Genomic DNA, 16,995 nt, shown 5'->3' on the forward strand with positions numbered 1-16,995 from the left:
ATTTGAATTCAGCCTAGACATTTATCTTTTGTAAAGGTTTCTTAGAAATAACTCACTTGATGTAAATAATCAACATCATAAGTATGTACAATTCTACTTCCTCTTGCCAGGAGGAACAGATTTGTACTTTCTTTCGAAGGTTTTAAGGGTATAGTACAGTATTCTTTTTCCTAAAGTCCTACGGGACCAGAAAAATTGTGTACCTCTTGCAAAAAGTTATGGGGATATCTACTGAAATACCTGGAACCTGGTTAGTGATGGCAACCTTGGCACCAGTTGGTAGCCTGTACCTTCAGAAATTACTATAATTTTGTCTGTGGATTGACACAAGTCAGATCTAGATCCAACCACTAGTCCTGTGGAGGGCTGCAGATAATGGAGCTGCCTTAGTATATCGCACAAAAGAGACATAATCATGACTCCAAAAGCTGCCATGGAAATTTATTTGTCAGCTCGTGCCAAACTATGGCAAGAGGCCCTGGTGAAATTATATTTCCCACTACTGTTTCAGGATAAAGTCCTAATAGCTATAATTGGACAGGGTGGGCTCTGCTATAATTCATCCATACATCTACAGTGGCCCCTTTTTACGCGGAAATAAGTTCCCGAAGCTACAGCAAAATTCCCTCTAAAAATGCTTACAACTGCAAAATACCCTGTACCCCTTAAACTAAAATGCTTATAACTCCCTATTTTAACATTTGACTGCTTCATTTGATAGATCAAACAAAAATACATCCCAAACCATCATTCCAAAGCACCCAAAGTAACCTTACATTACAGTAGTCTCCTACTATTTGTTACTCTTAAGTAGGTTATATACGCCTCAAAAATGCTTATAACTACCTGTTTTAACAGTTAATCACCAAATTTGACAGTTCAAACAAAAATATACCTCAAACTATCATCCCAGAACGCCCTAATATTTCAAAGTCATGTTGCAAAATGAAGTACCAGCCTACAAATGTTACTCTTGTATCCCCTATCAGTCAGAAATGCAAGTTTCCTTCAGCCTACAGCATCGTTCTGCACATCGTTCTGTACATTTTGTGTTGTAAAATGATTTTGACAGGATATTTGCGGTACAAGTACGTATTTTAGTGAATATTGCTGTATGAAAAAAATCTGTGAATAGGCGAATTTCCTGTGAATAATTCGGATATGTCACACAGAAAACTCCACGAATAGGCGAAGCCATGAATGTTGAACCATGAATAAGGGGGTCAACTGTATATGTATTGTGATCATTGTTTAGTTTTATCAACTAGTGCTTATAATGATATTTCTGAAGACTACCCCCTAAAGTGAAGGTGAGTCATGAGTGATTATGTTATATCAATAATGTGGAGCGTATGAAAAAATGGTTTATTAGAATGAACCTCTTGCTTATAAGAGTATCCTCTTCCCTAAGCCTCTGTCCTTGTAGCTGATGAAGACAGCATACAATGTACTACTGAGAATTCAGTTTGCCTCCAGTGGACTTATGGAATTGACACATGCATCCACAGCTGGAGCATCTGGGATTTGGATAGATCCACAAAAGGGTTTGTAAAATAAATACTAGGCTCATATTGAAAATAGTTTTTCTTAATAGTATGTACATACTATTATTACCTTTTTCAATGTTCTATTTTTAGTGTTTAGTAGTATGTCTTGTGTATCTGATTCTAATAACGTAGCATTAGTTCCCATCTCAATTTCTAATACTATTTCCTAGAATTCTGTTCTCTTACCAATATTCCTCTTCCTTACTAACCTTATCCAGTCAGTACTGATGAATATTGATGAAGCTCCATTCTCATTAAACTGCTTCACAATAATAATCTACTATAATTATTGTACCGATGACTTACCCCTCTGTATATCTTTCTCTTTCACTACCAAGCTTTCTCTTCAATCTGCCAACACATCTTTGTTTTCTCTTTCTTCACATCTAACCTCTAATCCAAACGACATACCATAACCTATTCAATAATTCCAAGGTACAGGTAGTCCCTGGTTATCAGTGCGGGGTGCTGATGAGCAAAAACCGCAATTAACCGAAACTCAGCAGTTAATGGCAACGAGTTTCAGTGAATGGCGCCAATAACCGGTTAATGGCACCTCTGTTAGGTATGTTATGGCGCCATAACGCTATCATCGACACCTTATGGCACAATAAATTGCCAATTTTATGGCGTTAGACAAGTGCCATAAAACCGGATCGCCATCAACTGAGTCCGCTGATAACTGGGGACTCCCTGGACAGTTTTTGTCTGTTTCTCTGCAAATTCTTGTATCCAATGCTTCAGCTACGTTTATAATAAAATTTCATTCAATTAGCATTTTGAGTTTTTCAGTTATTTACACATTGGTGAAATTACACAGAGTATTTCAAATTGCTAAATCTATGTCAAACAATTAGCTTTTCTTTTTAATAAGCTGCAAAAATTCATAGATATCAAATGTGACAGTGTTCCAAATTGTCATGTTAATGCATCCACTATTACATACTGATATTTCCTGCATCCGATCCTCAAACAATTTTAAGAAAGTAACTCCTAAGGTATACCCTACATGCTGCTGACCAAGAATCTTCTTGGCTCCTCATGGATTATAATATTTAATATTAAGTTAGAAGACTTCCATGTTATTGAGGCTATAACCCTGTGGTTGAAGTATGTATCCAGTCTTTGGCTACAATTTTCTATCCTGTCAAGTTTAGTTTGAGAATGCAGCATTACAAGCTACTCTAATCCTCCCCTATTGTTATTCATGCCTCTTTAGATCACCTGTGAATCACCACAAATACCAATGATTTAAAATTTAGTTACCATCTACTTAATGCACCTACCCTTGCTGAATGAAGAAAATCTTTGAACATTGTTGGTAAGGCTTGAGCAAATGAGGTGTGTAGATGATTTTCAGTATCCTATCATTCCTGTTTTATTTGCAGTTTCATCTACTGTGAATCCTACCTACACTCAATACAGAAGCTTTTGATATTTTTCTTTTCATTTAATTCTAGTTTAACATTATCTATGCTGTGATTCATTGTAAAACAAAAGCCAATTCAGATAACTTGCATAACTTTATTCATTTTATATTTATTTACTATATAGGTAACCCCCACTAAAATGTTCAAATTGGAATTTTGTAAAAACTTATGGAGTAAATTGCAAAGTATTTCAGTCTTGCTGGGTATGGAAGTTGTCAAATAAAAATATACTGTATATAGTAGTACCGTACAAATAAATTCCAGAATGCAGTGCTTTAATCTAAAATTATCATGTTAACTAGGAACCTTAATATATTTTTCTTAAGAACAAGATTCAGTGAAGAAAAGAGTTTGCCTGACCTGCCAAGGGAATGAGCCAAAACCAGCTTCGCTGCCTCCGACAATTCTCCTTTGTGCACTCAAACGATCACTGGCGCTAAGACCACAATCTGAAATACATAAATTGTCATTAATACTACATAGTCCCTTCATTGGAACAAATTTCATATCAAAGGTCAAAGTCTTGATAGAATATGCAAATTAATCAATACTACTACTAGTAATCAAAATACAATGTGATGGCAATGATTTGAATATTACTGCCTTCATTATCATGCATCCAACAAGACTGATAAAATTGTGAACATTTGGTAAAATTTGATTTTTATTCCTAAAGTGGACAGTACACGATAATTCTCCATCCACTCCACTTGATATTAAGTGCAAGTAAAACCGAGGCAGGTGGAATATACATACACTATTATGTATTAGTTGGCAAATAGTTTTCAGAACATACAGTCTAATGTCACTATGTGCTACTAACTTTGGAGTATTTAGAGGTCATGAGTTCTCTGCATACATCATAAAAAAAAGATGAACAGACATCATTATTAACTTGAAATACAGTATATATATATATATATATATATATATATATATATATATATATATATATATATATATATATATATATATATATATATATATACACACACATACAGAAGCACTTCTCTTAAGGCAATGGAATCATTATACGTAATATATTCTGAGACAATCTTTTAAAGGACATACATAATCAATAGTATGCAATATAAGTCATGGATTATACACAATGAGAATTATAAAGTTGTTTACTACCAATGAACTTTTTGGAAGTAATACTATTGTGGATGACCATAATCGTAATCTTCATTTCATATCATAGATCAGTCATAAGCAGTGGCGGCTGATGGCTATCATTCATAGGGGTGCTGCTTATTACATATTTTTTTTTTTTTTAAATTCCTTGATATTATCTGCATAAATACACACTTTTTCTCTCTCTCTCTCTCTCCCCTCTCTCTCTATCTCTCTCTCCCGCTGAGGAAGGCAGCAGAACCGCTGCCTACTATTTTGAATTTTATTCATTGAAATCAATGTGGTTGTCATTTTTTCCCACTTAGTACTGCAACTCGCCACCGAGTTGATTATTCTGCATTACATTATATATCATCAGTATCGCCACTCATTTGATCACTATCACTAATAGTACATATTGATTAAGCCTTGACAAATTTCAAAACATAACTTCTCCCTCTAACAGCTAGAGTGACTGCTCGAGAGGGCATTGCTCCCGTCACCTTTACGCGCGGGCTGGCTACCACATTATCACTCTGCTAGCAAAATTAGAACGGCCGGGCACCGCAGTTCCACATATTATTTCAATTCATTTTTTTTATATAAAACAAGAGAATGGTAATAATTTTTTAAGGATTATTGATAATCTATACTTAATTTCTCATATTCATAATTTTGTGCATACATATGAAATCTATGGGGGGGGGGGGGGGGGGGGGGGGTGCTGCTGCTGCAGTGCCACAGTGCCTACTGACGAGCCGCCACTGGTCATAAGCCCATAACTGATGTTCTTGTATTATTAACGTATTCAGCATATATGTACGAGATTTCTGTTGCCTGCTGTCAGAGAACACTGTATGAACATAAATTTTATATACTTTATAAATATGAACATGAATTTTTATACATTATAAAAACACAAGTTTAGAAAGAAGTTTGGTTAATAGGTACTACAAATCTTTGCATATAAAAATTGCCCTTCCCTCCCCTGTGACTTGGCAAAGATACATTAATCTAAAACCAAGACTTCAAAACAAGGAAAAATAAAAAATTAAGTGGAATGGGTGTAAATTCCTATAAAGTCGTATCTTACCAATTTGTCTTATCAATTCCGTGGAAGAAGAGAACTGTCCCCTCAGTAACTCGCATAGGAACAGCTACAAATAATCTATGAATCACGAAAAGTGTTTTAAAAATGATCCCCTTGTAAAATTCTGTTGAGGAAAGCGAGGTAATAAATTACGTTGAGTGTAATATGGAATAATCTTAAAAGTAATGAAATTTCTCTCATGTAGGAATGAATATGCACTTACTAAGATCATTCCTAATGGGCCCATAATCAACGGGGATGAGACCTGAGCTGTCATCTCTGTAGCTTTCATGCCCTCTCTGTCCTCTTTGGTTGGGTCTTGTGCAGCAAGCAAAGAGAAATCCTCCACATCCACCATCAATGAGACCTCCACTCAACCAACAAAAGAGAAAAAATTCACAAGATCCTGCATAGCAAAGAGCAGGGTCACCCAGGAAAAATCTTCTTGTAGCTTGAGATAAGTCTGTAATAAATAAGTTGTATATTTAGAGGCTATGTCTTATATATTTAGAGACTATTATCTTACAATATAACTGAGTAAGTTAGCAACAGAACCCCTCCATGTTAAATTCTCTGTGAACAGAAGAAAAATATCTAAAACATTTTCTTTACACAGACATAAAGTGTAAACAAAGGCTTATTCAGTAACATGTCATGGCTTTGTTCTCAGTATTCAACAGAAAAACTGTCGGTGGTAAAGTGTTCGGATCTTATTGTTTCTCAATGGATTTATTTCAATAGCCAAAACTCTTAGTTATAGCCACATGAATTACATGATAAATTTTAGAATACAGATGTTTATTTTCTTTTCTGCTGTTTTCATTACTTAAACGCCATTCCTCTTCAGCTCATGAAATTTGTGCCTGTTTTCCTTCACCTTCTGTGGACTTCCAGATTTGTTATTCTTTATATTTCTCATCCTCCATAATAAATTATACTAAAACAATGTCAGCTAATAGCCTCACTTTTAATAAATTTTTTAAAAATTTTGTACCACAGGCACTGAAAATTTCCTTCGCTACATTATTACAAACAAGGTCTGAAAAATCAAGTCTGTTTGTTATTTTCAGAGAAGCAAAACAATTCCTTCAAATTTACCCAAAATCCCATTTAAAGCTCTCTCCCATAGTACTTCTACAAATTCTATTTAAATTTTAGATATACGTATTGTCAAAAACCTACACAGTTAATCTGCCAAAAGCCATTGTAATACCTCCTGGAGTACATTTCTATACTGAAAAAAACTTGGCGTTTCTTCCACCCAATAAGTTCTCATCTACTTAGATTATCTCTGTGCCACTGTCAGTATATATGCTAAGCTTTGTCACAGTATGTTGATGTTTCTATTTCCTTTGTCTGGAAAAGCCACTGGTCCAGATTACAATTCTGATAACCCCAATTCAAAAGGGGTTCTATCCCAATACAGGTGTTGACTTTGGCCTTGACAATATCAATGTTTTGGAGGGGGAGGGGCCAGAAAGGTTCCTCCCTTCAGGGGCATCCTTTTAAGAATTATCACATTGTTCTGCTGGTACTTTCTTACAGTGTCTGAAGAGCAGCAATTCTCCAAGGGAGTTGCATACATGTGACACTGTGGCATTCCTTTTGGAAAAATACTTACAAATATTATCTACCAGAAAAAAAATGCAAATACTGGGTTCTAGCATATATATACATTGGGGATACAATTTAAGAGTATTTCAAGGTGTTCTTATCAGAAAAGAAACCGTCCCAAGGATGCATGAAGTCAGGCAAGTATGAACTTTTTTCTGATATTCTATAATAGCTCATTTTAAAAGGCCATTCCACAAAAATTACCATTAACTATAACATTCATATAACCATGGTCCTAGCAACATGAAATTAATGCAGCATAACTCCTCACAATAAAAGTACTACCTTTTAAATCTGGCTGATAGACTTACCAGCATTCCTTTTCCTCTGTGGAGTTTTGCGGACATTCCTTTGAAGAGGTAGAGCGTGAGGCCTGTCAACATATACATCAGGCCCTTCAAAGTCATATCCGTCATATGCTAATTCTCTCTCAAGTTCAGTAATGCCCGATCCTGCAATTCCTAATCGTTCTGCTATCTGAGTTGCCTGAAGGGCATCAAAGCTAAACCTGCAATAAGAATAATTTCATCAATAATACCATTTGTTACAGTCAAGACTTACAACAATACAAAATTTAGCCAGAAAAATTAGATTAATCAACTGTTACGCACTTGTTCCAAAGCATATATAGTGCAGTATAGGCAAAATGATGTATGGTAACTAGTCTGCTGCATTCTTAAGACTTACAATGTTCTCTAAAATGGTTATGTGGTTACAGAACTAGTTTCTGTTCAGTATTTTTTATAATTGAACTTTTATATTTGTTTCCCTTAATTATGTAACTAGCATTACCCCATTGATATTAATAACCGTTCTCTCTTTACCCCAAAAGCATCTCTCATGTCCTCCTTCATTCTTTTTGTCAATATTCTATATACATTTGGCAATAAATTCACTTTTCAAGAACTCAAGCCATCATTCGTGCAAAGTAAATAGCCAAATTTCATTCACACTGTTGAATTAACCAAACACCCAGCTCATCTTTGTCTCCTATTCTACCTTAATTTATAAAATTTACTCTACAACTCAGATCTAGATCAATTATTTCCATTCTTTCAACATCAATATTGACAAAACTTTCCTCTTATCATTTTGGTTTCCTCAATGTAAAGGCCTTAGGACAGGCAACCAAATATCTTATTTATCCTTCAGATGGACACTTTCCTATGGGAAAAGCCAAAAAGACCCTTACCTTGCCAATGAGACTTTATCACACTTAACTTGAACTGATCAGGATCTATAATCAGGAAACTTATTCCAGACATAGCAATAAATCCTCTCAAAACAGAGAAAAAGTTTATGTATCTTGACAGCAGTCCCAATGGCAATGACATTTTCTCTTTAACATCATTCTCCTGAATATTAGAGCTATGAAGCATTGGAGTGCTTAGAAGTGGAAAGATAACATCTTTTGGAACCACTCCTCTAGGGAAAAAAACATTGGATGGCTGAAGAAAAAAAAATAAAGTCAAAGGAAAATCCACCCTCTACGGGAAGAAGTCGGCTTGCTACAGAAAAATGCATCAGTTTTATATTGGTTTCTAAATCAGAAAAAGTAATGTTACTGAAGTTTAACATTAAAATGTTACCACAGTTTACCGCATTTGAAAACAAACAATATTTGGCCAAGAACTGTGCATTGATTGATTGATTCTTTACACGTACTATATATTTCTGTCCAATGTCTCTACTTGTGTCACTTTCAAAATGATGATAAACACTAGTTTATTTGATAACGAATAATGCAACATTAACAATAATGTTTTTAAAACACTGGTACAGTGACGGACAGCTAAAATGACAGAATATACCATACTTTCTGTATATTAACTAGTATTTGAAAATTAAGGCATGAACCTAACTGTACCAGGAGGGAGTTTCCGTGTTGGAAATACAAGATTAATATGTCACAATTTTCATATAACAAAAACAATGAAAAAATACATACCTTGTTAATATGTTGCTATTAAATTCTTCTGGTGATAGTGTTGCAGCATTCTCTGTGAACGTACTGGATGTAGATCCACTATCAACGTGTGATGTATTGTTGATAAATGGAGCTGATGTTGCAGATGAATTACTGACTGTGCTTAGAATAGGGGTTCCAGAATTTTCATCCTGGGATGGTACGTATGGGTCTCTGGGAGATGGTTTAAATGGAGGTAGATTGGGAGACCCATCTGATACAGGATTAACCCTACTGGAAATATTACTCCTGTCATCATTTACTGGAGACTCGGAAGATTCCAACTGGTCAGTTGCAGATACTTTGACAAATGAGCTCTTAGCTGATTCATTAGCTGGTAACTTTAAATCTTGATTCACGTGACTGAGCTTTTGACTAGAAGATAAATCATCACCTCCAGAGTTAGGTGATGAATTCTGGAAGTCATCAAGGGGTTCCCTCCCATTCAAGCTGGTATTACCAGCAGCATCCAGCGGGAGGTCCTCGTCTTCACTGGACGACGATGAAGATGCAATTATATCAAGGTGCCCCGCAGATGTCTGGGAATGGCCAACAAGGCCCACTGTCTCCTGAAGATTTCCCCCGAGCACAGCAGACAGCGTTAGTAATGTTGCAACTGCCACATGGTGCCTCATGTCCATCAACCGCCCCTTCTGCAAGCAAAGACGTAAAATTAAATCACTGCAACTCAGATTCTAGGCTTCCAATATAAAGAACACCAAGAGGAAGAAACACTTTGCTCCAAGGACAAGTGGGATGAATCAACACCTCAAATCAAGAAAAAAAAAGAAGTAAACAATTGTCCTTACTCAAGAAATGAGAATTGTATTAAAAATTCAAAGACTCAGAACTCGAAAAGGAAATGCATCCTCCACTTCTCTTTATCTTTCTATACTGATGAACGAAATCATTTCTTGACGAATTTTTCAATTATAAGAAATGACGAAATAGCATTTAAATCCCTTGAACACTTCAGATTCCATAGGTCATTACTGGTGACTTATTATTGTGCTGTTGAACTTCTTTGGTTAACAAAATGGATTATTACTGGGTCTTCATAAGAGGGGATACTTCACGACCTTGCAGTAGACTTGAATTCCAATTAGCTAACTAAGGCATTGTCACATGAATATGTTTTCTAGTATCTTTTATTACCTGCCTGTTTAAAATAATCATTATTACAGCAATATGTTTAAGGCGCCCATGTCTATGCTGTGATGAAGCGGTCAGAAGACATGTCAAGTACTATGTGCAAAGTTTGGTGGCAAGAAGTAAAAAGATGTCCTAAAACTTCATAGGAATACGCCATAGAAAAAAATCACAAAACCAGTATATATAACAAAAAAAAAGTGACATTTTGTAAATTTCCCAATAAAGGCGGTAAAATTTGTGTGTAATCAATGAAGAACTAGAAGGGTGAAAGGGAGCGTTGCTGATCATCAATTTGCCTCGTGCTGGCACACAATGAACAATGAGGTATTGTGGCTGTGCATTCAACGGTGAATCCTATTACATTAGCCAGCTGTAAAACTTGGACTAAATTTAGTCATAGTTTGAGAGAATTTGGGGAACTTTATGTAGCGTTAGAAAAAAAACTTGGTATTTTATAAATAACACGCAAGGTGTATTTTGCTCCCAGAATTGTTATTCAATGTGGAGTATTATTTATATAAATAATATAATACATGTGTGTGTGTGTAACTAAAAATTGAGATAAAATTTGTGCGCTTTGAAAACTAAATCAAGAGAGTAAGGCCTTAGTTCATTTCGAAGTCAAATATGTAACTGCAATTCTGCGCTGTTAAGTGACAGAGCATTAAAGAGAAAATGACCTCCATTTAATTTGTGAAAGGCAGGGCCGTTGGAATTGACCAGACTTTTCTTATGAAACTGGCATTATCACAAGTATTTTTGGTCCAGTTCGTCAAATTAAATCGAGTTACCAACTTACAGGATTCTATAAATTTTCCAAATCTTAGAGAGCAGTTCCCAAATCCCAGCCAATAATCTAATATTGATTGGTTGAATATAGAATTTAGGCCAAAGGCCAAGCACTGGGACCTATGAGGCAATTCGGCGCTGAAACGTGAATTTAAAGCAAAGGGTTTGAAAGGTGTAGCAGGAGGAAAACCTCGAAGCAGTAGCGCTATGAATCAATTGTTAGGAGACGGTGGAAAGTCAAATGGAAAAAAGAGAATATGAAATGAGGTAAAGTAAAAGGAACGAAAGGGGTTGAAGCTAGGGGTCGAAGGCACGCTGCAAAGAACCTTAACTAATGTCTACTGTGTGTGGCAATGAGGTGCACTGACGGCACTAGCCCTCTACGAGGAATAATACGCGCACCAAACTACTTGGTTCCCTTAGGAAAAATGAGTAAAATACAATGGAGTCTTCCTAAGATTAGCGGGTATCAAGTAGCCCACTGAATGGTTGGTTGATTTTGTCGTAACATTATGTATTTGTTGACATTTCTCCAAAGAAGATAAAGCTCTTGACACGAGAAAGATAATTGCTGGTGCTGTTATGAAAGGCGAGAAAACCTCATCAAAGCGAGATTTTCGGTCACTGAAAGCCAAGTAAGCTCATCAAAAATGGAGACAGGTAGTAGTAAGCTGGAATTTAAGGAATTTCAGCGATACAACAGAATTGCATAAAAAGCCGGGTTGTTTTCAAATGAGTAAAGTGTCCTCATTAATTTGAACGTAACAGAATATAAAATTTTGGCCACGGAGTGGGACCTATGAGGTCATTTAGCGCTGAAAGGGAAAGTGAGAGTAAAGGAGTTATTAAATGTGTAACGGGGAAAATCTCGCGATTGCACTATGAAACAATAGTGAGGAAGAAAGAGAATATGAACGCAGGTACAGTAAAGGGAATGAAAGGGGTTGCAACTAGGGGCCGAACGGACGCTGCAACGAACCTTAAGCATGCCTACAATGCACCGCGTGAGGTGTACTGACGGCACTACCTTTCACCACCCCATTGATCAAAAGAGTGACCTGACCCAGAAACAAAATTAAAAACAGGAAAACTTACCATACTACGAATGCCTCGCCGGTAGCTGCATTGACCTGAGGGGAGAGAAACGCCCATTAATATGGAATATTCATTACTATTACCGTTAGTGTCACTGCAGATATAAATGTCATTTAAAAGACAAAGCCTTTATAAGAGTTACAGTATATGTTTTACTACTATTACCATCGGCACATTATTAACACAAACTTTCAAGTTCCGAATTCTTCAAAAATGGAGTTTTTTTTTTTTTTGGAGGTATGTCAATCGCAAAAAAATAAATAAATAAAAATTAAACAGTAATCATTTGACCATAAGTAATGGGTAATACATTCATTCACATAATATAAGCAAACACCGTTTCTCATTTATGAAAAAGTGAATCGCAAGTGTAAATTACAGTCAGCATTTTCGAATATGCCAGAGCAAGGAAATTCTTCACCTGCACGAATAATTCTTTTTCTTTAAAGTTCTGTATTAAAACCATCCGTCGTTCAAAATATTCAATACTAACACATTTTATTTTTAGTGAGAAAATGAACAATGTAAACGGTAGATTATTTTTCGAAACTTCTTACACCTCGCCTCCATGAATTGGATGGCAAGTGAGAGAAAGCACACGTGCAGGTGTTTGCATATACATACATACATTATATATATATATATATATATATATATATATATATATATATATATATATATATATATATGTATGTATATATATGAGTCACGGTACACGTTCTGATACCAAAGAAAGTGCATTTTTCAACTAAACCATAATTCTGCATATACAAATATTATATCTTAACGGGAGCTTAGGTTGCAAGATGATATTCCTACGTTCAGATATTCATAAAGATGAGACAATTTAATCAGCTCGTTAAGAAAAGGAACTTACCACCCAACCAATACACATGAAAAAGATGCAATCAAAAGACATTTAAAAATAAATAAATATATACTGGACGTATCTTTCATGTTTTCTCATTTTAGACTATGTCGGTTAATTTCAATCGCATCCAAATCGACTTGCGATAATAATGATCATAAATTGTCTCGTTTACAGAAATCTATTCACAGATCCATTTCACCTACTCCACAGACGGATCACAACACCTCAGCCATTGTTCTTCAATGCATGGAAGATGATGCAACTGAGAGATCAACAGTGGTAATCGTATCTTGCATAAGAAGTGGTTTAAAACGAAGAAGTCCCTTTTATTCCTCTTCCGTGTCAACTTCGTACTATCACTCCTGGCGACAGCGGGTGAAAATACATACCACTGGAATGAAAGTTCCAGAAGCCCGTCATTACGAGATATGAAAGGTCATTATAATGATGACTCCTTGTCATCTCCCATTATGCAATTTCGCTACCATTGTCCTACAATTGTCAATCCTCCTTTGTGTCTCTTGCCGCAGGGGATCTTCCAGTTTCAGTGTCACAACACTTTACTTACTAAGGTTAAGTATAGCCTTTCCAGTTCTCTCATAATAAGCGGAAAAGATGACATTTTACTTCGGTATATGGTAAGAGGTACAAGAGAAAGAACTACACTGTACGATTTACAAATGGGATGATTTCTAAATTTCTCCTATACGCTCGTCACTGTGTGTGTGTGTGTGTGTGCGCGCGCGGGCGCTGTATAGCCTAATTTTCTTACATTTCATTCACGGGCTGATGTTCGTGTGGCACCTATAGCCAACACTTCCAATATCTCCAGTATTTTTCCCAATCTTCATTTCCAAGCCGAAAGCTGTTTCAGCCATTAACCTATGAACATCTACTCTTATACGTAAGAGAAGAGTAAAAGAAATGTATTGAGAAACAAGTCCAAAATGAAAATTTGACGCCAGTTTCACAGTTTACAAAAAATTAAGATTTAATAAGTTTCATGAGCCAAACTACTTCAGGGAAAATGCCAGAAGTCTGCAGTTCATCTTCACCCAGCACAATTTACACTGAAAAGATCCCATGACGCATCCAAATTTAAATCCGTACACCAGGCTGGTCACAGACTCCCTCTCTACCCTCAAGTTGGCAAGAATCCCCATCTCATGGGTAGTCATCAATATCCAAAAATCTTTACATTGAGAGACTCTCGTGCTCCCTCCAAATTCGAGCTTGCAACTACACCAGGCCCAGCTTTCTTAAACCTCCCAGGAGCAGTAATGTTTCCCATAACAAGGATGGATATCAGGCTGGGGGCAGCTGAAGACATTCAGCAGTATATCCGTTGCTGTGGTCTCCTTCTCACTGAGGTCAAGCAGGGATTACGAAGCGTGTATTATTCAATCATGAAAAAAATATATTCTTGGAATCCAGAGAACCAGTTCAGTATAAAGCCAATAACAATGTTTTGGCACAGCCGACAAAGAATTACCGGTTATAAGTTATTATTATAAATTCTCCCGAGATATTTGTCAAATAAAAGGTCTTGGGTAACAGCTGTGAAAACACTTTCTTCTCTGTCATTATGAAGACAGGGAGAAAAAAATCTTTGTAATAATGCAAAAATACTGATGTTTATCATTAAACGCATGAGCTGTACGAATGTCAATTTGAACAGAACTTATGTATGTGTATATATATACACTTACTGTATATATATATATATATATATATATATATATATATATATATATATATATATATATATATCGTTCGGTAGAAATCCAGGTCTGTGAGTGATCCGTCCGTAACCATATTAACGAAAACCTAGTATTTTAAAAATGTGCAATACGAAAGAAAACTCAACTCACAAAAACGGCAAATAAACAAACAAGATGTCACGCATCTCAACAAATCTCCGCTCCTTCTGACTTTACAAAAAATAAAAAAAATAAATGAATAAATAACCCAAGAATCCTTTCAGCTAATAAAGAAGAGAGTGAGTGAAAGCAAAAGTGATACTGGATTTCGTAACTGATAAAAAGTACAGCAGATGGTTTAAAGACCTTTTCGGAGTCGAGAAACCATAACGCTGGCATTTTCAGAACAGCTGTGACTGTTGAGAGCAACAACAAACACTGAAAGATGACAACTAAGAGCTATTTCCATCATTAGATCAATAATCAAAATCCGGATGGAAAAAATAAGAATATTTTTTTTTAAACTTCTGAAATGAGTTACCTCCGACTCCAGAATAAATGAATGATCTCACACTTCCAGAATGACCAAATTAGCTCGTACGCCAACATCAATGAATTATCTCGAACATGGGTCCCTACCTGCAACCCCTTTCATGCCTTTTATTGTACCTCCTTTCATATTCTTTTTCTTCCATCTTACTTTCCACCCTCTCCTGACAACTGATTCATAGTGCACTACCAGGTTTTCCTCCTGTTACACCTTTCAAACCTTTTACTGCCAATTTCAGTTTCAGCACTGAATGACCTCATAGGTCCCAGTGCTTGGCCTTTGGCCTAATATATATATATATATATATATATATATATATGTGTGTGTGTGTGTGTGTGTGTGTGTGTGTGTGTGTGTGTGTGTGTGTGTGTGTGTGTGTGTATTCAATTCAATTCGATCATGATCTCATGTCCCAGAGGCGAGTTATCATGAGTTATCAGAAGCCGTTACTATCCTCCAATTATCTTTGAATCATGAAATTATAGGCGTTTTATCAAATGCTAAAATTAAGACACTTATGAAAATCAGGAAATGCTTGTGTTGCAAAGCTTCCAGAACGGCTGATATTTTCTAACAATTTCGAAACGGACGCTTTTTACAATTTCGGGGAATAGCAAATCTGCATTTTCCAGAATAACTGGATAACTGATAACTTAAAAAATGCATGAATAATTTCGAACTCTCAAATGACTGTATTGTATTATATTTGAATTATACAAAAACTCCGAGATAATGGAAATGAATAATTTTCTAAAAACCAAATGATCTAACTCTAGAAATATCTTTTGAATTATCTGCAGTCAGAAGAATAAGGAGCAAAGGCATGCACAATCAGAGAAGAGAAAGTGAGGCCAAGAACAGAGAGAGAGAGAGAGAGAGAGGAAAACTAACGCGGAAGTAATGAAAATTCTCAAGATTCGAAAAATGACTCAAAAATCAAGAGAAGAAACAAAGAATGAAATAAAAGGTTCATGAAAATGCCGAGAAGAAATGCACAATGAAAGGTCAAATCGTAAGAAATAAAAAGAGAAAAAGCAAAGGTTGGAGTGAAAGTTTGAGCACCAGATAAAAAAGAGAGAGAGAGAGAGAGAGAGAGACAGAATGGAAAAAAGTCCGGCACGCCAAGTACGAGAGTAATTAAGTATGAATTCAAGAAACAAAATGTACAGATGAAAAAGAAGCCATTGTATCTAATGTACAAACGCAAAGTGAGTTCTTTTTTCTTAATGCAACAAAAACTGATTTTAACGAACACTGGCGATTCTACAATTTTAAAGGAGAGAGAGAGAGAGAGAGAGAGAGAGAGAGAGAGAGAGAGAAACATAATTAACGACATAAATTTTCAGTAACTATTAACACAACTGCATATCACTTCCTACCTTTCAACACAAAAACCAAACGAACTGAAAGGTCTATTAAATTTCGAAATCTAAATAACATCCAGCAGTCTAATCAGTTTTTCTAATACAAATACCCTAAACAAAGGCCAATCAAAGTTCCTCAAAGACACAACCCTGAATTCAAACCAAATCAAAATACAATAAGAAATGAAGTAAATATTGAGGGGGGGGGGGGGGTTACATGGATGAAGGTGGGAGGGGGAATATGGCAGGTACTAATGCATGGCAAGGTGGTGAGGTTACCGCATAAAAACTAAACCTTTTCGTAAAAATCCTCTCGAGGGTTGAACACTCGATGATGAGGAAGGGCCAGGCATCTTTCGGCTCTGGTACTAAGGAAGGGCGGGGGGAGGAGGGGACGGAGAAAGGGGTCCTTTGGCGTGGCATCCTGCTTCGCCCGGAGAGAGACAGCACACAAACATCGCCTCTGCCTTCCGCCACTACCAGTTTCTACCTCTCGACGTCAGGCATTCCAGGCTTTACTTTCACTGCCGCCAAACGCGGCGAGGAAATTCCGTAGAGTTTAAATTCAACAACACTGGTGATTTCAACGCGGTATCGGTGATTAACTCTTAATGAACTTCCAGTACTGGACAGTGAAATTCATTTTTTTAGAATAATCGTTCCTATTGCAAGAGATGGTTCCAGAAGCCACATGCTGACCTACAAAATCAA

General features: G+C 36.2%; 1 protein-coding gene across 2 annotated transcripts in view; it reads right to left on the reverse strand.

Annotated features, from left to right (window-relative positions):
• LOC135212514 (uncharacterized) overlaps nucleotides 1-16,995 on the reverse strand; it is a 99,320-nt gene that overhangs the window by 12,909 nt on the left and 69,416 nt on the right. For both annotated transcript variants that reach the window (XM_064246028.1, XM_064246027.1), the window contains 5 exons: nucleotides 11,800-11,834; nucleotides 8,746-9,416; nucleotides 7,109-7,305; nucleotides 5,407-5,646; nucleotides 3,338-3,426 (listed from right to left, as the gene is read on the reverse strand). In XM_064246028.1, the coding sequence (XP_064102098.1) occupies nucleotides 3,338-3,426; nucleotides 5,407-5,646; nucleotides 7,109-7,305; nucleotides 8,746-9,416; nucleotides 11,800-11,802 (1,200 nt within the window). In that variant the 5' untranslated portion in view covers nucleotides 11,803-11,834. The remainder of the gene's footprint in view (nucleotides 1-3,337; nucleotides 3,427-5,406; nucleotides 5,647-7,108; nucleotides 7,306-8,745; nucleotides 9,417-11,799; nucleotides 11,835-16,995) is intronic.

Source organism: Macrobrachium nipponense, chromosome 41 (assembly GCF_015104395.2).
Source record: "Macrobrachium nipponense isolate FS-2020 chromosome 41, ASM1510439v2, whole genome shotgun sequence".
NCBI classification, from domain to species: domain Eukaryota; kingdom Metazoa; phylum Arthropoda; class Malacostraca; order Decapoda; family Palaemonidae; genus Macrobrachium; species Macrobrachium nipponense.